Source organism: Salvelinus sp. IW2-2015, linkage group LG4q.1:29 (assembly GCF_002910315.2).
Source record: "Salvelinus sp. IW2-2015 linkage group LG4q.1:29, ASM291031v2, whole genome shotgun sequence".
Lineage (NCBI taxonomy): Eukaryota > Metazoa > Chordata > Actinopteri > Salmoniformes > Salmonidae > Salvelinus > Salvelinus sp. IW2-2015.
The window spans coordinates 59,332,869-59,353,796 of NC_036842.1; the positions used below are offsets into that span (position 1 = coordinate 59,332,869).

At 44.7% G+C, this 20,928-nt stretch overlaps 1 protein-coding gene across 2 annotated transcripts in view; it reads right to left on the reverse strand.

Moving 5' to 3' along the window:
• Positions 1 to 2,412: 2,412 nt before the first annotated feature.
• Positions 2,413 to 20,928, reverse strand: part of lrp5 (low density lipoprotein receptor-related protein 5) — a 51,583-nt gene continuing 33,067 nt past the window's right edge. The window contains exons 9-24 of one of the 2 annotated variants that reach the window (XM_023985201.2): positions 16,379 to 16,595; positions 15,888 to 16,177; positions 15,446 to 15,672; positions 14,642 to 14,826; positions 11,015 to 11,338; positions 9,877 to 10,073; positions 9,355 to 9,569; positions 7,497 to 7,687; positions 6,457 to 6,666; positions 6,173 to 6,298; positions 5,812 to 6,048; positions 5,524 to 5,634; positions 5,120 to 5,368; positions 4,843 to 4,985; positions 4,473 to 4,570; positions 2,413 to 4,363 (exon numbers count right to left, since the gene is read on the reverse strand). In XM_023985201.2, the coding sequence (XP_023840969.1) occupies positions 4,102 to 4,363; positions 4,473 to 4,570; positions 4,843 to 4,985; positions 5,120 to 5,368; positions 5,524 to 5,634; positions 5,812 to 6,048; positions 6,173 to 6,298; positions 6,457 to 6,666; positions 7,497 to 7,687; positions 9,355 to 9,569; positions 9,877 to 10,073; positions 11,015 to 11,338; positions 14,642 to 14,826; positions 15,446 to 15,672; positions 15,888 to 16,177; positions 16,379 to 16,595 (3,282 nt within the window). In that variant the 3' untranslated portion in view covers positions 2,413 to 4,101. The remainder of the gene's footprint in view (positions 4,364 to 4,472; positions 4,571 to 4,842; positions 4,986 to 5,119; positions 5,369 to 5,523; positions 5,635 to 5,811; positions 6,049 to 6,172; positions 6,299 to 6,456; positions 6,667 to 7,496; positions 7,688 to 9,354; positions 9,570 to 9,876; positions 10,074 to 11,014; positions 11,339 to 14,641; positions 14,827 to 15,445; positions 15,673 to 15,887; positions 16,178 to 16,378; positions 16,596 to 20,928) is intronic. The other variant, XM_023985202.2, reaches the window with a different exon arrangement.

Here is a 20,928-nt window from a genome sequence, read left to right on the forward strand (position 1 = left end):
TCATTGTTATGAGTTGATAATAGAAAATTACACCAGATTACCTGAAAGGTGTATTCCAGTATATCATTTCTCAGTGTGATGATATTGATGTATTATAGGCCAGGAGATGCTCACCTTTGCATCTCAAGGATTTACAGCCCATGCAACTGATCAAAGGTCATCTCTTAGCATAAAGCTAATCTAATCTGCTAGTGTTAAACCATATTATTGCGCATATATTTTAGACTGTCCTGCTGTCCTGCCTGGCCGGCTCCCCTCTCTTCACTGGGATTCTCTGCCTCTGACCCTATTACTGGGGCTGAGTCCCTGGCTTACTGGTGCTCTTCCATGCTGTCCCTAGGAGGTGTGCGTCACGTCGTGACAGGCTTTTTTCGCTATACTCGTCATGAGTGGGTTGAGTTTCTGACGTGATCTTCCTGTCCCGTCTTGTGCCCTCTTGGGCTTGTGCGGTGGAGGAGATCTTCGTGGGCTATATTCAGCCTTGTCTCAGGGTAGTAAGTTGGTGGTCTGTTGATATCCCTCTAGTGGTGTGGAGGCTGTGATGTGGCAAAGTGAGTGGGGTTATATCCTGCCTGATTGGCCATGTTCAGGGGTATCATCAGACAGGGCCAGTGTCCCCCGGCCTCCTGTCTCAGCCTCCAGTATCTATGCTGCAATAGTCTATGTGCCGGGGGGCTAGGGTCAGTCTGTCCTATCTGGTGTTTTGTGTGAACTTAAGTATGTTCCCTCTAATTCTCCCATCTCTCTCTTTCTCCCCTCCCAGAGGACCTGAGCTCTAGGACAATGGCTCAAGACTACCTGGCCTGATGACTCCTTGCTGTCCCCATCCCCAGTCCACCTGGTCGTGCCGCTGATCCAGTTTATGCGGTTTTGCCTGTGGCTATGGAACCCTGACCTGTTCACCAGACGTGCTACCTTGTCCCGGACCTGCTGTTTTTGATTTGATTTGATGTTGTCCCCGTGGTTATTATTGCTGTAAAGTGTGTGTGTCATGAGTATTTCGTTTTTTTGTTCTCTGAATTGTTTTTCTCTTATTGTGACATCACAACCTGTAACCTTAGGGACTGAAAATGGAAATGACCTTAATCTGGTGATGTATTGCAGGCCTTCAGTATGTTATGTTACAAATGCAGGGGGCAGAGTAAAGACTACCTATAGGTGTGGTCATGTTTAAATCCTGCAGACACTGTGGACCTCCTTGGCCACCCGTCTCTTGCTGTTACTCCCTAAAACAGTGATTGGGTTATCATTGGTAACATCAGGGATTATGGAAAGGAGAAGTATACCTTTGTCATCATTGAGCAGAGATGGAAGACATCCAAATGAGCAAAACAACCCGTTTAGACCTGTCATTACATGCCTGTCCTTGAGAGCAACTTCACCTGGAGACTTTAGTAGTTTCCTAATGTGCCCCTACCATTCACTGTTAGTAACCTCAAATGCCAGCCACCAAATGTCTAGTCTTACATAGTTGTTTCTTCTCCTCAACCAACCTACTCAAAAGTTTCACAGGAATCTTTCATGTATGCACAATTATTTCTGCAATGTAGAGCAAAATGAGAGCATAAAATATATTAAATAGCAACTTGTTTCCTCATATGTAGTTTCCTTCAGTTTTACATACCCAAGGGATGAGAGTTGAAGTTTTAAGGAGTTGTCCATATTCAAAAAAGTCTAATCCTTGTTAATACGGGTCACAGAGTAGCTTACACAGGTTGTTATTGTGTTTATGAGGGTGACATACCACACTGGCTCAGCAATGGAACACAGATATTGACATACTGTATCTTCTTATTCGAACTGCAGACTGATGTGTTGTGCTGAAGAACATTGTATGCACCAGCAATTGCTCCACAGACGTGTTTCTAGGACAATCAATAAAGTACACCTGCTGTATATTCTTCTTTCAGCTCTCACTCAAAATACTGTGGCCATACCTAGTCTTTAATTAAGGTAGATTGATATTTTTAGACATGGATGTTCACTTGTGAAAAGTGAAAGAGAAATTAAGCATTTATTTACAAATAAAAAGGACGGTCCAACTTTTCTCCATATGGTGGCAGCATTTAGCTACAAGTCATTCAAATGTWTTTTTTTTTAAAAGCCCTTTTTACATCAATTATCACAAAATAGCCATACAGATACCKAGCCTAAAACCCCAAAGAGCAAGCAATGCAGAAGCACAGCGGCTAGGGAAAAAACCCTAGAAAGGCAGGAACCTAGGAAGAAACCTAGAGGAACCAGGCTGACAGGTGGCCAGTCCTCTTCTGGCTGTGCTGAATAACCAGTGCAGTACCATCTCAACAGGAATGTGAACTCCATTTGGCTAACCAACATGGAAATTAATATCACATTTCATGTGACTATATAAAACAATGACACAGCTAATTTAAAAGATTAGGCACACAAGTATTCCTTAAAATATAACCTTTATTATATAAAAATGCTTTTGATACAAAAATTATCACAAGTGTAAATTACACAAGGCATTTAAAACACAAAACAGAGTTTGTACGGAGAGCATCTATATACTGGCACAATGAAGTAGAGTCGAAGTTTTCRCTATCCAGCAACAAGGCTTAAAATGGGCAGGGCAGCAGGTTTTGTTGTGGAGGTCTGAGGAACCTATACAACCTCTCTGGTAGAAGCCAGAGGTGTTCAACATAAAGATGGAGGCCTGACACTATGTCATAACACTAATGTTGAACATGATTTAATTTCACTTCTTATGTCAGCACCATTGTTAATTGCCTATACACAAATATCCAAATGACTGAGAAAAAGCTTGGAAATAAGCTTTAAAAGAGGTATGAATTTAATATACATTTCCCTCTGCACGTCCAACAGTCATTTTTACATTCACTGTTCACATTTCATAACTGGTTGGATAGTTCATTTTTAAGTAAGTGCTCAATTTAGCAACTGACAGCTTGCTGAGCGTACACATAGACCTTCAAAACAAGACAATATAATGGAGCCATGATTTTACAGGTGCATGATATTCACCACTGATGAAATTCAATCTATAGAATTAAATTGAAAGGTATGAGGATAGTAAAATTGTTTAGAGAAGAGGATGATGGAACAGTTTTTTTTAAACTAAAAAAAGCTGAAATACCAACCYTATTGGCATCTTAAWTTTTTWWTTTTTTTAAAGGAATAGTCAGTGTAATATGTCATATGTAAATAGAGCACACTGACATGGCATATCAGTTTAATGATAAAGTGAAGAGATTCACGAGAGAGTTAAAAGGTTGTGTCTAGCCTTGTCATTTCTGGGTGACAACTGCATCAATGATGAAGCCGTTCTTATGAGTTATTTCATACAGACTCCTTCAAAACAATGAACACAATTTCACAAATGCACATGTGAATACTGTTCTACACAAAAAAAACAATTGCAATGTTGCTAGACAAATAATTAAAAACAGTCAAATAGCTTCATGATCTATTGTCAGTCTTAATACGCAAATTGTAATTGTTTGGTTGGGTGCTTTCCTTTTTTTTTTTTTTTAAGTGTTTTTATAACTCAGTATATATGTACAGTAGCAGCAAACACACTTTTGGTATATTGTAAAATAAACATATGCTTGGGACAATTTCAAATCACAAATAAAATCATTAATAAGAACATATGATGGCTGTTATGAAAACAATTATTATTTACTTAATTACAAATATTTACAATATAATTTTTTTAAATTCTTTTGGCTGGCCACATAACCAGTTTAATATTTTTGAATAGAGTACTTCCTCAAATCGATATTGGTGTCCGCTTGTTAAATGTCACCGTAAATAGGTATCTGTTGTTTGAAGGAAGTTCTAAAGTATTTTGCTGAAAAAACAAAGGCCAATAGAACGGCGTCAAATTGAAGGTATTCTCTAAATTAGGACGATACTCCATCTGAAACGAAGGTGGGAAACATGAAAGATAAAGACAAGTGATACAATTCACACTGTACAACAATTTCACACTTGATCTGGCCCTATTCCATCCCATCCCCACTTTAACCCATGGCAATCAGTGGAAATGAATAAAATAGAATTATCTAATTTGTTCATATTTAAAATTATTTACAGACATGGCTATTTCCCCAAGTGTCATGAAGAGTCAGTGCAGGGTGAGGGGGGCGGGGGACAGAGGTGAAAGTAACTGCGCTCTGTGGATGGAGAAGGGGGGCAGCTCTCCTCTGCTGATAGGTACTGGCTCCGGGGGGTGGGGGGAGGAGGGTAGGGGTCAGAGTCTGAGTTAAGGTCCATGTAGTACTTGTTGCTCTTCCAGCGACTTGTGGTGTAGTCGCTGTCACAGACGTCAGTGCTGCAGGGGGTGGTGGGGGGTGCCACGCCTCGCATTAGATAAGGCCTTTCAGGAGCAAGCATGGAGGAGAGAAGACAACATTGTAAATTGGCATCTGTTGTAAAATAAAACAAAGTTGACTGTAGCATAATGCAAAGAGAAACTGATCTCTTACCTGTAAGACCTGGTGGTGGAGGGACTGTTAGAGGAATAGAAGACGTCTGCGTTATACAGGGAGCGATCCGTGGCTGGAGAGGGAGGAGGGTTGAGCATCTGCAAATACAGAGAATAACATGCATATCTTCAGCCATTCTCCATTTGTAATTGAACTTTTACTTTTCTTCAGTATGGGAATTATGTATGAGAGCCAACTCGGATAGGACAGACGAGGTGGGTCCCCTACGTGCAGGTAAAAGAGGGTGGAGAAGGTAGGTCCCCTACGTGCAGGTAAAAGAGGGTGGAGAAGGTGGGTCCCCTACGTGCAGGTAAAAGAGGGTGGAGAAGGTGGGTCCCCTACGTGCAGGTAAAAGAAGGTGGGTACATACCTGTGGATAGAAGGCTCCCTTGGCGCTGGATGAGCTGCTGGAGGAGGCCCCTGTCACATGGTTCCTGTCGTAGAGCGGAGTTCCACTACTGCTGCTCCCCATCAGACTGACAGAACTCATGATAGACTTCCCACACGAGATACCTAAGAGAAACAAAACAGTGTCTGTCAGAACAACTACCTGCTTCAGCACGTAAAAACAATCCCGTCACAGTACAGGCGATCTATATACACTCATCCAATTGACCTGCAGTTTTCAGTGTTGTGTAATTGCTGACCTTCTTTACCTGTGAAGGTTCCGTTCTGTGAGCTGCTAGGGGCGATGAAGTTGAGGGGTACGTGGGGGGTGCCACTGATGTACTCGTGGGGGAAGGCTCCGTTGGGACCTTTGTAACGGCGGCACACGACCCGCTGGCACAAAAAGTACATCCCTCCCATCACAAACACTGACAGGATGATGCCAATGACAGGGCCTATGGTGCTGGTGTGAGATGAGTGAATGTCGTTTGACGAGGGGGTGAGGAATTCTACAGACAGACAGACAGACAAAGACATTACTATACATTTAACGGACCGCTGTCAATTCTGAGCAAAATGACACAAAATACAGGTATGTGTAAATTCTGAACTGACAATTCTAAACTCCCTTGATTTTGGCGACAGTGAGTGAAGTTAAACGCACCACAGAAGAGCTCGTCAGAGTTGTCAGCACAGTCACTGTAGGAGTCACACTGCTGTTTCTTCAGGATGCACTGGTTGTTGTTACAGCGGAACTGGTTGGGCAGGCAGATAGCTGAGGGGAGGAGAGGAGAACAAAGTCCTCGTTACAAGACGAGGCATGGTTTATCGTTACAATCCACACAACAAGGTCGCTGTTGCTCCCAGTCTAAATCCCAACCCCATTAGTCCATGTTTACTAAACTGTCCCAGTGTCAATATGTAGTACACAGTCGGAGTTGAGTGAGCGTACTGTCACAGTCCTGTTCATCGGAGTTGTCTGTGCAGTCTGCCTCTCCGTTACAGCGTAGCTGAGCATCCACACACTGGCCCTTGTCACACTGGAACTGGAAGGCCGAGCACACTGGGCACTTCTCCTCGTCACTGTTATCGTCACACTCGGCGAAGCCGTCACAACGCCACGCCATGGGGATGCAGTCAATGTCGCCTGTGGCACAGGTGAACTGCTCTGTGGAACAGGTGGGCGGCTCTGAGGTGGTAAAGGAGCAGAGGACGTTTAGATTCACAGCAAAACACCTGGTGGAGGAATAATGCACCTGATATTGTTCACTCAAAGCCTTATTGGATTTGTTAGAGCAGCGGCTGTGCTGTACCTCCACAGACCAGCAGGTTGGGCAGCAGGACCAGGTGCATGGGACAGGAGCAGCGAGGCGTCCCGTCTCCTTTGGCGATGCAGATGTGTGAGCAGCCTCCGTTGTCACGGGAACAGGGATGAGAAGCTTTGGAGGAGAGGAAGGAAAAGACGTGGATGGTTAGCTTTGGCCACTGGAGAGTGTCAACCGAACTCTGCTGTACTACATACAGCACTACATATGCAAAGGTACTGTTATAAACTGTGGCAACGGAAGTGACTAAACAAAGGGTCCTGTTGCCTTACCAAACTCGGTAGGGTCCATGTCTTCCACAGCGTGGATGCTGGTGAGGTAGGAGATGCGACCCTGGATGCGGGTCCTCTTCTCCCCCGTCAGCTTGTCCACCCGCTCGATCATCTGCTGCTGTCTGTCGATCCAGTACAGGTGCTCTCCCAGCACCGTCAGACCCATGGGCTGCAGGATGTTTGAGTCCTGGAGGACGATCCGATTGGCTCCTGGGAGGAGGAAAAGAAATGACCTCATCAGAACCAGGGCCGTATACATTATCCTAATCATCAAAGACCGTGCATTCTCCCAAACGTATTTACTTTCCAGACCCTTAGGGCTTACTTTAGAAGCTCTAACCTTTATCATACCAAATATAGCTAACAACTTCAGACGCCATCACTAAAACAACTTTGTTTGAATAATATTCAATATCTCTGACCAAACATGGTGTGCCAAAGTAAAGATACACTCTTATATAACTCGACAGTCTTCGATGGTGCATAAATGGCCTGGATAAATCAGTCTGGGTGCTTGTTCCTATCCATTCCAGACTTCAGAGGCCAGGCAGGGGGAGTGAAGCTAAACATGTATGTGCACAGTCAGATAAAGGTGAGCTCATCAGCCACCAGGCAGACATCAAACCTTTCTCTCTGCACCAGGACCGGAAAGGATCACAAGGCCTTGGCTAGCAGCTGTCTGACAATGATAGAGCTTAACCAGACAACCTTGATGTCTCTGCTCGTGTGAGGGAGGGACTAGGAGAGACCAAGGATTAAATGTTTTTTTTAAAGGCCCACATCCATTCTGATTACCTACTATTTTCCTATGATCAAACTCAGCTCCCCCCTATTTGACCACAAACTGTGTTTGGACTGGAGGAACATTCCGTATCATTTTCTGTAGTATTGCGGTGTACTTCAGTGACTATTGAGAATGAGAGCTGTAGATAAACACCGTCGAAGCAGATGAAAAGGAACAATATATTTTCAGCTGAGTGTTTAGAAGTGCTGGTCCTCTGATTCTAGAATGGTTGTTATTCTTTAGCCCTGGGACTCACCAGTGAGGTCACTGCTCTCGATGCGTTTCAGGTCAGCGTCCACCCAGAACAGTTTTCCCAGCTTGTTGTCCAGGGCTAGGGCTACAGGCCGGATCAGACCCGTGGTGAACAGAGACTCCCGCTCCGTCCCGTCCAGAGACGCTCCCTCGATCTTAGCAGAGCGATCCTGCATGGTGGTGAAATACATGTACCTATAGGAGAGATGAGCCGGTCCGAGGTTAGAAAACTAAAACGACCAAAACAAAAGCATACTGCCAGACATTTTATCGGTTTCTAGCCTAACCCCCCAACTGTGTACAGTACTTTAGATGTACATTAATATACAGTATCTATCAAGGTTATCACAAAACATTGGGCCGGCAAGTAGCCTAGTGGTTAGATCGTTGGACTAGTAACCGAAAGGTTGCAAGATCGAATCCCTGAGCTGACAAGGTAAAAATCTGTCATTCTGCCCCTGAACAAGGCAGTTGTAAGGCCCTCATTGAAAATAAGAATWTGTTCTTAAGTGACTTGCCTAGTTAAATAAAAGTAAAAATAAATAAAAATAAATGACAAAACAATTGAAATCAGCCAGAGATGATGGATAGTATAATACTGTGGTATGTGTGCTGGGTGTAGACTAGAGCTCAGGGCTGTTCAGTTAGCCCCCCTCTCCCTCTCTGAAAGCCTGGAGGAGTAGAAGCTATTGTCTGTCTGTGTGGGCCTTCCCTGGTTTGTTATGTCTCACGCCAGGTTCTATCAGCTCTGATAAGACCCTCCCTAACACTTGTTGGACTGAGAAGACTTGGAGAAATAAACGCTATTGCTCAAACGCTCATCTGTTTGTAATTTGGTTCTGCCTCTCCAAGGGAATAATTGTTAAATGGCAGTCTGTGAGCATAATCAATTGACATATTAATGTAACACCAGAATGCTTTGAGTAAATCTGGAAGATGTCACTTCAAGGGAAAGTGGGAGAAGAATTTATCCTGACAGATTCTCAACCTGCCTGTAACCTTTACTGAGCCAAATATCTTCAATGTTTATCTACTGCTTTCCAGGCCCAAAGAGAGACATTTGAAAGTTGCATTTGATTCCCTAACATACAAAACTACAAGACCATGTCAAATTCTCAAAATTGTCAGCTGGTTGCCATAAGTTTTAAATTTGTTCCTTTCTGGCCACGCTCGTTGAGATAATAAACACGTCTCATGATGATTTGTTTACTTCTTTGACTTTGGGTTACTCCTATGGAATAAGCCCCCTCTGTCACATCCAGGCCAAGCCACAAAGAGCCCAAAATAGAAGCTAACGTGGAGGGCAGCCGCATGAACAATGGGCATCACAATTACAGCYCAGCTTGCCAGGGCCTGACCATGGCCCTGAACATACCACTGCTCCACTAGGCTAGAGGTGAGGAGAGAAGAGAAGCTCAGGCAGCAGAGCACAATATGCACAACCATCTGCTGCACACATGGCCCGACATCTCAGCCTCGTACTTACTTAGGGCTGTGGTTCCTTCCCTGCCCTATGGAAGGAAAATAAACAGAGCTCCACGGAGCGTCCAAGTCAAATTGTCAACACCACATCACTAAACACCTGATCACCCACTAATTACTCTGCTGCTTGGAGGCGTGCCACGCCCTGTCCCTGATATATTTTGGAAGTCCTGTATATTTTCAAAAGCTTTCGAGTGAGTTCCCCCTGTTTTCCATTCCCAAGTCCACCACTTATGGGGTAGATTTCAAATAGAAATGTTGCCATCTCTAAATGCAGTTATTGAGTCAGTCTGCCTCCATCTTGCCTCAACCAGTGTGACAGTATGAAGCAGAATTTTGTTTTATTCAGCCTCCGCCATGACTCCACCCTCCCCTCTCACCCTTTCTCTGCATTGACAACGATGGCTCTGGGTTTGTCGTGTTCGTCCCTCAGCACCACGCCCACAGCATCTCCGTCTAGGCGCTGGAGGTTGATGGTGTTGGTGGCCTCACAAGTCCAGTAGACAGTACGGCTGTAGGGGTCCAGGCTCAGGTCGTGGGGCTGCTTGTCAGGCTGCTGCTGGTGGGTGGTAGTGGTGGACACCACCACTGATGACTGGAACAGGAAAAAGGAGAAACAGATACACATCAGAGAAAAGGGGCCTACAACAGTTTCACATGGTCAAAGTTATTTCCAGTGTTCATACAAATTCATTTGTGGCTGATGGCTGTACTGATGTCAATCAAATTAAGTGTTATAACTCTGTCATCGCCATGATAAAGTAGCCTGCTCTATATGTCAACTGGAAGGTGACAAGCATAGTTAGTGTCTGTTGGAAATCACATGACATAGTATCTTAAAATGTGCTGTTGGTACAAGCAGGTTAACATTCTGGCCCGTGGTCCTGTTAATGCTCTCGCACCTGTGTGCCATCGTCGCGGGCCCTCCTGATGTTCTGTCGTCCGTCCACCCAGTAGACCAGGTGGTCCAGGGGGTCATAGCTGATGGCCCGGACGGTGCGGAGCACGTGGATGGGCAGGATGATGTCGGGGCTCTGCTCCCCCAGAACCATGCGGCTGATGGAGGCCTTCTGGCTGAACAGGAGGAAGCTGGAGGGGGCTAGAGAGAGAGCCGGGGGGGGGGGGGGCCAGAGGTCAGCAGGCGCAATCCAAACAAATCTTTCTCGTTCCCCCTTCTCCTACCAACCTCTCCATGACTGTAATCAGCTTACTAGAATGCAGTAATCAGTGATCCCCAGAGGCCAGGGAAGTATGCAACAGTAAGAAAGAAAAACAGACTCATGTAGAAAGACAGAGCCTTCATCCCCTGCCAAGTGCAGAGGAATGCTCAAGCTGGGATATGTGCACAGCCTGTCTCTTATACACATCTAGATGTGTATAAGAGACAGACTGTAATCAGCTTACTAGAATGCAGTAATCAGTGATCCCCAGAGGCCAGGGAAGTATGCAGCAGTAAGAAAGAAAAAGACATGTAGAAACACAGGGCCTTCATCCCATGCCAAGACCAGAGGAATGCTCAGTCTGTGATATGTGCACAGCAACCTCCTTTCTAACACTTGTGTCCACATCAGGCCTCAGTGAAAGTCTGAGGTTTGCTCATGGCATGATTCAGACAGACATGTGTTTGGGGTTTTGCATGGCCGAGGGCTGTAGACAGACCTGCGTTTGATTTAGACAATACATTCATCTACAGCGGGAGGAGGGATCGATGGCAATATATATTTTTTTTTTAAGTCAGTGGGGGACCACACATTTTTTTGGGGGGGGACTTATTTGGTTGCCAAAAGCAATTTGCGGGCCAGATAAAGGGCAGTTATTTGAAAAGGTATAGGTCCATTCTAATTTCTACATACTTCGATCTAGATTTAGACGTTCAAGAGCAGCCTGGAGCTTTAACCCAAAATAAATCCTAAATACTCTCCTTACCCAAACACACAAACTATGACTGCTCAATACAACACTGAACAAAACTACATTTTGTTTATTACACCAAAACATCCCTCAGCCAAGAGCCCGCACGCTCCCCGTTTCTCAACTCACAGCTGCAGTTCCTGCCGTTGGAATCCAGGGTGTAGTGGGAGGCACAGCGGCACTGGGCGCCGGCGGGCGACGCCAGGCACAGGTGGGCACAGTTGCCGTTGTTCTGGGAGCAGTCGTTGGCACCATCCTGGCGGGAGGAGTGGAAGACCAGGATGTCCATGACGTACTCCAGGTGTCCCTGGACCATGGTGCGGTTGAGGCCGCTGCGCTTGTCTGCCCGCTCGATGCTGCGCAGGTTCCAGTCGGTCCAGTAGATATAATCCCGGTACTGGGTCAGACCAAACGGGTGCGGGAGGTCGTCAGCCACTATCTCCCTCTGTAGACCTGGGGGAAATATATAATTTTCAATGTGGACTAATGAAAATGTATTGGTGAGGGTATGGTTTTAAACCACAGCAATATGAAAGTAATATTGTACAGTAATATGAAAATAAGTATATCATCAATATACACCATGTATCATTAACGAAACAGCAGAGGGGGTTGAAAAAGAGATCGACTAGGAAAAAAGGAGAGTATCTGGGCTAAATGAAGATTGATATTTCTGTCAACCACAGAAACATGATGGATAGGGTAATACGCTCATCATTTATATTGGAGTCATTTTAGTAGACGCTCTTATTCAGAGCGACTTACAGCGCCTTCAGACCCCTCAACTTTTCCCACATTGTTACTTTACAGCCTTATTCTAAAATGGATTATATAATTACTCAGCAATCTACACAGAATACCCTATAATGACAAAGCGAAAGCAGGCTAAAAAAAATTGCACATGTATTACAAATAAACTGAGATCTTGTTCACATACAGTACCAGTCAAAAGTTGACACCTAATTATTCAAGGGTTTCTTTATTTTAACTAATAAAATAAATAAAAATCTACATTGTAAAATAGTGAAGACATCAAAACTATGAAATAACATATGGAATCATGTAGTAACCAGTGTTAAACAAATGTAAAATATATTTTATATTCTTCAAAGTAGACACCCTTTGCCTTGACAGCTTTGCACACTGTTGGCATTCACTCAACCAGCTTCATGAGGTAGTCACCTGGAAAGCATTTCAATTAACAGGTGTGCCTTGTTAAAAGTACATTTATGGAATTTCTTTCCTTCTTAATGTGTATGAGTCAATCAAGTTGTGTTGTGACATGGTAGGGGTGGTATACAGAAGACAGCCCTATTTGGTAAAAGACCAAGTCCATATTATGGCAAGAACAGCTCAAATAAGCAAAGAGAAACAACAGTCCATCATTATTTTAAGACACGAAGGTCAATCAATACGAAAAATTTCAAGAGCTTTGTGCAGTAGCAAAAACCAAGCGTTATGATGAAACTGGCTCCCATGAGGACCGCCACAAAAAAGGAACACCCAAAGTTACCTCTGCCGCAGAGGATAAGTTCATTAGAGTTAACTGCACCTCAGATTGCAGCCCAAAGAAATGCATCAGTTCAAGTAACAGACACATGAACTGTTCAGAGGAGACTGGGTGAATTAGGTCTTCATGGTCAAATTGCAGCAAAGAAACCACTACTAAAGGACACCAATAAGAAGAAGAGACTTGTTTGGGCCAAGAAACATGAGCAATGGATAATAGGCCGGTAGAAATCTGTCCTTTGTTCTGAGACTTTTGGTTCCAACCGCCATGTCTTTGTGAGACACAGAGTAGGTGAACGGATGATCTCCACAGGAGTGGTTCCCACCGTGAAGCATGGAGGAGGTGGTGGTGCTTTGCTGGTGACACTGTCTGTGATTTATTTAGAATTCAAAGCACACTTAACCAGCATGGCTACCACAACATTCTGCAGCTATATGCAATCCCATCTGGTTTGCGCTTAGTGGGACTATCATTTGTTTTTCAACAGGACACTGAACCAAAACACACCTCCAGGCTGTGTAAGGAGCGTGATGGAGTGCTGCATCAGATGACCTGGCCTCCACAACCAACCGACCTCAACCCAATTGAGATGGTTTGGGATGAGTTGGACCGTAGAGTGAAGGAAAAGCAGCCAACAAGGGCTCAGCATGTGGGATCTCCTTCAAGACTGTTGGAAAAGTATTCCTCAAGAAGCTGGTTGAGAGAATGCCAAGCGTGTGCAAAGCTGTCATCAAGGGAAAGGGTGGCTACTTTCAAGAATCAAAAATCTTTTGATTTGTTTAACACTTTTTTGGGTTACTACATGATTCCATGTGTTATCTTATCATTTTGATGTCTTCACTATTATTATACAACGTAGAAAATAGTAAAAAGAAAAACCCTTGAATGAGTAGGTGTGTCCCTTTGCTGAGACTCAAAATTGAGCTCAGGTGCATCCTGTTTCCATTGATCATCCTTGAGATGTTTCTACAATTTGAAGTCCACCTGTGGTAAATTCAATTGATTGGACATGATTTTGAAAAGGCACACCTGTCTATATAAGGTCCCACAGTTGACAGTGCATTTCAGAGCAAAAACCAAGCCATGAGGTCGAAGGAATTGTCAGGGGACCTCCGAGACAGGATTGTGTTGAGGCACAGATCTGGGGAAGGGTACCAAACAATTTCTGCTGCATTGAAGGTCGCCAAAAACACAGTGGCCTCCATCATTCTTAAATGGAAGAAGTTTGGAACCACCAAGACTCTTCCTAGAGCCTGCTTGGAGTTTGCCAAATGGCACCCAAATACTCTCAGACCATGAGAAACAAGATTATCTGGTCTGATGAAAACAATATTGAACTCTTTAGCCTGAATGCCGAGCATCACGTCTGGAGGAAACCTGACAACATCCCTACGATGAAGCATAGGTGGCAGCATCATGATGTGGGGATGTTCTTCAGCAGCAGGGAGTAGGAGACTAGTCTGGATCGAGGCAAAGATGAACGGCGCAAAGTACAGAGAGATCCTTGAAAAGGTCCTGAGCGCTCTGGAGCAGGTTAAGACTGGGGCGAAGGTTCACCTTTCAACAGGACAATGGCCCTAAGCTCACAGCCAAGACAACGCAGGAGTGGCTTTGGGACAACTCTCTGAATGTCCTTGAGTGGCCCAGCCAGAGCCCGGACTTGAACCCGATCAAACATCTCTGGAGAGACCTGAAAATAGCTGTTCAGCAACGCTCCCCAGCCAACCTGACAGAGCTTGAGAGGATCTGCAGAGAAGAATGTGAGAAACTCCCCAAATACAGATGTGCCGACCTTGTAGTGTCATACCCAAGAAGACCGCTGTAATCGCTGCCAAAGGTGATTCAACAAAGAGTAAAGGGTCTGAACACTAATGTAAATTTGATATTTAATTTAACATTTTTTCTAAAAACCAGTTTTTGCTTTGTCATGGGGTATTGTGTGTAGATTGATGAGGGAAAAAAACAATTTAATCAATTTTTGAATATGTCTAATGTAACAAAATGTGAAAAAAAGTCAAGGGGTCTGAAAACTTCCCGAAGGCACTGTACAAGAATAATTATGGTTAAGTGCCTTGCTCAAGAGCACATCAGCTTATTTTTCACCTAGTTGGCTCAGGGATTCAAATCAGCGACCTTTCAGTTACTGGCCCAACGCTCTTCACCACTAGACTACCTGCTGCCATTTCATGTGCTGTCGTCATTAACATTAGTGGTTGGAAAAGAGATTGACTACGGTATGCGTTTACCTTGCATGTTGGTTGACTCTATCATGCAGGTGTCCAGGTCGGTCCAGTACAGTCTCTGGTCAATGTAGTCGATGGTGAGGCCGTTTGCTCTGCCCACTTTGTCCACTAGGGTCACTATGTTGCTGCCGTCCATGTGGGCCCTGGCGATCCTGGGCTTGCCTCCCCACTCAGTCCAGTACATGTAACTGAGGAGAGTAGACAAAGAACTGCTTTTTATATCCCCCCAAACACTTGATGGCAGCCAAGACCATGTCTGCATTCTTAAACTAATTCAATATGAACTAGTAAATTGGTAAAAATGGCCACGGCCTCAAGTACGGGGACAATCACTGTGGAATAACTCAGTGTTGTATTTGAGAGAGGAAACGATGCCAATGGGTGAAGCTATGTGGTAYAAATGCATCAGAAGCCACAGGAATGACTTTTGACAGCTCCAGGATATGACTTCATACTGCAGAGTGACATGTAGAAGCCGTGGCAGGTTGGCACAAGAGTGTCGACAAACTCCTCACACGGAGGACTAGCCGCAGTGCTGTGCCACTGACGCAACCTCTCATTACACTCACTGCCTGAGAGGGAAAAGATCATGTGTGGGGATTCACCCAGCCAGACATCTCTATCAGTACTGGTGAAGAGACAGTCTAGCCTGGCTTCAGAGCTGTTTGTACGGTTTTCCCCACTCTTATGGTCACGGTCACACGTTCAAAGTTGGCAAGACTGCACAAACAGATCAACGACCAGGCTAAGGTCAGTCAGACATGAAAGTTGCGTCATGCAGATGGGACGAATCTCAGTCAGTCTTACCCGTTGGCGGGGTCGAGGGCCAGGGAGCGAGGGTTGTCCAGGTCCTTACACACCAGGACCTGCCGGTACTGTCCGTCCAGCCGGGCCACCTCGATGCGGTTGGTCCCGGTGTCGGCCCAGTACACGTTCCTGCCCATCCAGTCCACTGCCATGCCCTCTGGGTAGTCCAGGCCAAACTCTATCACATGCTCCACAGAGCTGCCATTCATGAAGGCCCTGCTGATGGTCTGGGGAGGCAGAACAGGGGAGTAGGGTCAGACACTTGTACAACAGTCAGGCACAGAGCTCAATAGGAATTTTAAAAAGCCCGGAGCCTAAACAAATAAACACCCGGTGGCTAATTCAACCCAAAACGACAGAAAAAAAACCCCCAAAACGATACATGGAAACTCTAAAATTAACAATGACTAGAATAGAATGACAGAAAAGCAGTCATCCTCACCTTGGTGCTAACGTCAGTCCAGTAGATCCTGTTCTCGGAGACGTCAAAGTCGAGGGCAGAGGCCTCCTTGACCCCGGTGAGTGGGATGGCCACATCGTTAGAGTTTGTGCCGAGAGAGATGGAGCGGATGTCAGCCCGGTTGGTGAAAAGCAGGAAAGCCTCGGGCACCACGCACGTCCTCATGTCACTGAGCAGCTCCAGGCCCATGGGACAGGCACAGCGCAGGCCCTGTGGCCGGTGGAAACACAGGTGGCTGCAGCCGCCGTTGTCTTCCGCACAGCCGTTCGTGCCTTTAGGATAGAGAGAGGCAGACACGGTGAGTTTCTCTGCAGTAGACAGGGAGTTCTGCTCTCTTCAAGTGTTGATAGTTGTGGATATCCATACATGAAAATTAGAAAACATTTACATGAGTATTCGTAAATATTGTATACTACTTCTACTAAAAAAGCTGTCTACATCCTCGTGTCAAACATTAACATTCTGTCTCCTACCGGAGGTCTCTGTGACTCTGGTGGCCTTGAGACCCATAAGGTCAGGCAGCTGATCGATGATGATCTCTCGGATGGCGTCGGTCTTGTGGACCCTCTCGATGCTCCGTCTCTGCCAGTCCGTCCAGTAGATGTAGTCGCCTAGCAGCGTGAAGCCAAAGATGTGGGGAAGCTTGTCCTCCAGCAGGGTCACCCTGTTGGAGCCATCCACGTCAATCACCTGAGGGAGAGCAAGGAGGAGGGTTTAACTGTAAAAAAAATGGGCAACCCAAGCAGTAGCCTATGCCATGTATGAAAATAAACAGTTTTATTTCAGCACACCTGGCGCAGTAGGGTGATTTGCTCAAGGGCAAAATGGTAGGAACTGGCAACTAATAGGCATCTTAAGTCTGCCAAGTATGAGCAACAGAGTTTGATTCATCCTCAGGCTCTTGTTCTGTTAGACAAGCATCCACTCACACCCCATAGATGCTGTAGGCATCAATAAGAGTTATGCAATCTTGTACTTGATAACCTGGGGGTAAATAAAAATAAATAAAAACAGGTGAGACCAAGTTTCCGACACAACTGGATACATTGCACTGACAGTGACCCTCACATAATATTTGTTGAGTTCACCAAGTGCGTACTAATTTCAAGACGTTCTTGCTGCGTGTATTAAAGCCAAATCATGGACATTTCAAACCAAGAAAAGTCAATACATAACTGCAAACAGACAAACTTGATTTTCATAGATTACCATTAACCAGAGCATGACTGAATATCTCCATCTGTGTGAGACAGCACAAATCCTTATTTGTATCACGTTTAAAAATGAATAAATGTGACAGTATAAGATTCCTGTCACAAGTGTTGCATTACAGAGGGAAGAAAATGAAGTAAACGGATGTAGGGAGTGGTGCCAAAGCATGTGTCGGTCTTTTAAGGTGCAGAAAGAGAGAACTGAAACTGAATGTTCCTTCCTGGGAAGTGAACTGTGCTTATTTCAGAAAAGACTGCAATTACACTCAACACAAATCCTAGACTACCCGGCATTACCATTACACAAAACTGTGCCTCTGAAAATAGAGCCATTTTTTATTTTCGCAAACTGGGGTCAGCTCCAGGATATATTTCCATCTGACTGAAAATTCTGGTGTGGCATCTTATGGCGGCCACTACTACGTGACTCGGTGAGCATATTCTGCTCCAGGAGAAACCGAACGCTACGCAGATCAGCACTGTGTTTCTCCTCTTCCATTTCAGCTTGCATGGAGGTATCAGTGGGTTCACGTGGGTGTAATTCAGTCCATGCAACCAACCAGCCCACCCTAGGTGTTCATTTTGGTGGGAGACAAACTGAAGTGGTTCAGACACACAGTATCACATTTTTTTTTTAAAGGGCCTGCTCTGGATAAAAACAAGATGTTGTCCACAAGCACAAAACCCTATAGGAATTCATTTACATTACATTACATTACATTTAAGTCATTTAGCAGACGCTCTTATCCAGAGCGACTTACAAATTCAGCACAAAAGGCACCAGTACACCTTTATGTCCTGTTCAAAGCAAGTATTTAACATAATGGCAACTTGTACTTCTAAGATCCGGTGGTCTTACAGATGACTTTGGATTGCTCGAGTTAAGACAAACTTAGGCCCATTCAGCAGTTACCGGTTGACATGTAGATTTGTATTAAGACATTCTGCCAGGTGACGGCCATAATAATGTGGACTATTGTTTTACCGAGAAGGAGCTCTTAAAACAAAGACTTCCTGTACGATGTGGTTCCCATCTCGAGCCCTTCCTGTGTGGAGCAGAGAGTGCAGATGGAGATTGGGTTAGGGCTGGGGATTGGGGCTACTGCCAGGGGCTGTTGCCCTGGAGGGGTGTCCACTTGATTCATTCCTGCAATTCAGTCCCTCGCTTCCTACAGCTGGTGGAGCGACTGACTTCCTCCCTCTCCTAATATAAAGAAAAACTGGGCGCATTGCAGGCAGCACACTATGAGGGGGACTGGCAGAATTTGACACCACAGAGAAATGGTGTCGCTTTTGAGGGAAAAAGGTGATGGAAGATAATCCGGTTCACTAAACTGCTCTGACCACATGGCTGACAAACTCAAGGGGTGGATTGGGTTCACTTTACACCCAGCATTCTTTATTGGACATTTATACCGTGTGACTCGGTTGTCCCCACCACTGTTTCAGTAAAAAGCTGAGATGAGGCTGGAGAAATATTAGCAGTCAAATTCATAGACAGAGCTAGGGATGTAAAGAATGACATCAAAATTATAGTTAACCATGTTGAGGCTATACAGTGTTTGTAAACAAACATTGGCGTAAAACAAGCTCATATTTTAAGTTCTGTTGGGGTACTACAGTTAAACTAAGATCATGAGGAATGTATATGTTATATTCTTCAAGAATCAATGGGTACATATCAAATTTATAAGTCCAAAAATGGATGTAGAAACTGCAGATTGCCCCTTTAAAAGGGCTAAGCACAACAAGCCAACCAATAAAACTCAGAGTGCAAAGTCTTAAAGGGGAACTAGCAGAAAGTTGTTTTTTCACACCTCACTCCAATACACAGTTCAACTTCAAAGACAAGTTGAAGTGCAGTAACACTGTGGGGGAGAGGGTGGGTCATCTCTGGGGTGGGTCACGTGACGCTCAACAAACAGGTTTCTATAACAGCCCCAGCTAGCAGAGATATAATACCTCAACTGAACTTTCCTGGAAGATTCACACAACGTGTGTGGTATTCCAAGTTCCATGAATGTTATGATTCCCTGTTTGAGGGAGACGGATCATTTAAAATGTTTTTCCTGTCTTTGGAATGTAAATATTTGTTATTCTGTAGTTAGGCCTTACTAGTGCCTTATCTTGTCCCAATTAAAATATTGATGACCAGTTATGCTTTGGAAGCAGACTTTCGACTTTGGGTTCTAACAATCTGTACAGAATATTGAGAGTGTTGTTGAACACAGGATGGGGTTGATCTTTGTCTCATGGTTTCCTAGGAGTTAGGCATGAATTCTTTCCACTGGTGTAATTAGACATGTTATTGGATGGCATACCTTTCAAAACGTCCGTTTCCCCTTGCCTTTTTGCTTTCAGTGGACTACAGGACATTGTTCAGGCGCTCACCCGCGTATACCACCAAAATCCCTGCACTTTTACCAGCAATGGATGAAACCTCCCCAACTCGGGGATGATTTCTCCCCTTTACCTTTTCCCCCCAGTCTAATCCAGGTAGGAGTACTGCTCTGGAGTCATGTTCCTCCCTATCCTGACAATTCCACATAATCCTTTGATGCGCTGCAAGGCGAGCGGTGTAAGTGCGCAGCTTATCAATTTTTGGCCCTGGATTCCAGCGGCGTGGCCACACTTTCTCCAGGTTAACTCCTTCTGGGGTTGGCCTGGGAGTGGAGGGGAGAAAGGAAGGAGTGGGGGAGGGGAGGCCCTAGACAGCATGCTCGGGTAAACGCATGGCTGCCAGTGCATACTGGACCCTTTTGTGTAATTAAAAACGTGCCAGCTGCCTTGGTAAATTAGCCCAGAACAAACTTAAGCAGGCCTCTGAGGTCATTCAAACATATGCCACAGGGAGAAGTAAGTGTTGAAGGAATTGACCTCCCCTTTCCACCAAAAAGGAAAAATCTTGCAAACAAACAAAAATGGACTCAAAACACCCAAAACACACATTCTTTTGCTAAACAAAAAAAATGAAGGTATAGAGTTGGCAATACAACAAGTAAGGTCTGTTAAATAAGTTGGATCTGATCTTATTATGCTAGATATAGAAATGTTGATTCCACAGGATTTAGGATCAACTGAAAACACACATTTTGATGGCACTTATGAGCAGAAATCTTTTCCAACCCTTGGAAAAATGATAAAACAATTTTATTGAGAGGAAAACAAAACATTAAAGTCTCATCAGCAAGTCAGAGAAAGTTACTTTTTATTTAACTAGTCAAGTCATTTAAGAACAAATTCGTATTTACAATGACAGCCTACCAATTGTGCGCCGCCCTATGGGACTCCCAATCACAGCCGGTTGTGATACAGCCTGGAATCGAATCAGGGTCTTTAGTGACGCCTCTAGCACTGAGATACAGTGACTTAGACTACTGAGCCACTCGGGAGTCCCTGCTTGGCGGGCTTCAATGCCAGCCGATTTTAAATATCCTATTTGCGCCTTAGTGTCACAGATGCCATTCAAATTCTGTGGGCCGGGGCAGTGTGACAACGGGCCGCATGTTCTCCAAAGACCAGTCTCTACTAGCGAGCCTAAAGCTGCTCTGAGTATGACTGAGGCCTGACCAACACAGAACAGGCCATTTCACTCCCACATTACACTTGATTTACAAAATCAGAGTGACATTTATTTCTTACCACTTAGTCTCAATTACAAACCATCATTCCAATGGCCCTTTAATTAAAATGTCAAGCACTAGTTTATTCTAATTTAAATAATTAGGCTATAAAGTCAGCGTTCTGCAGAAGTAAGATAGATTTGTAGTAGTGGGACCTGGGATGCGTTTTCCTGGGTTTGTTGCTGTGTG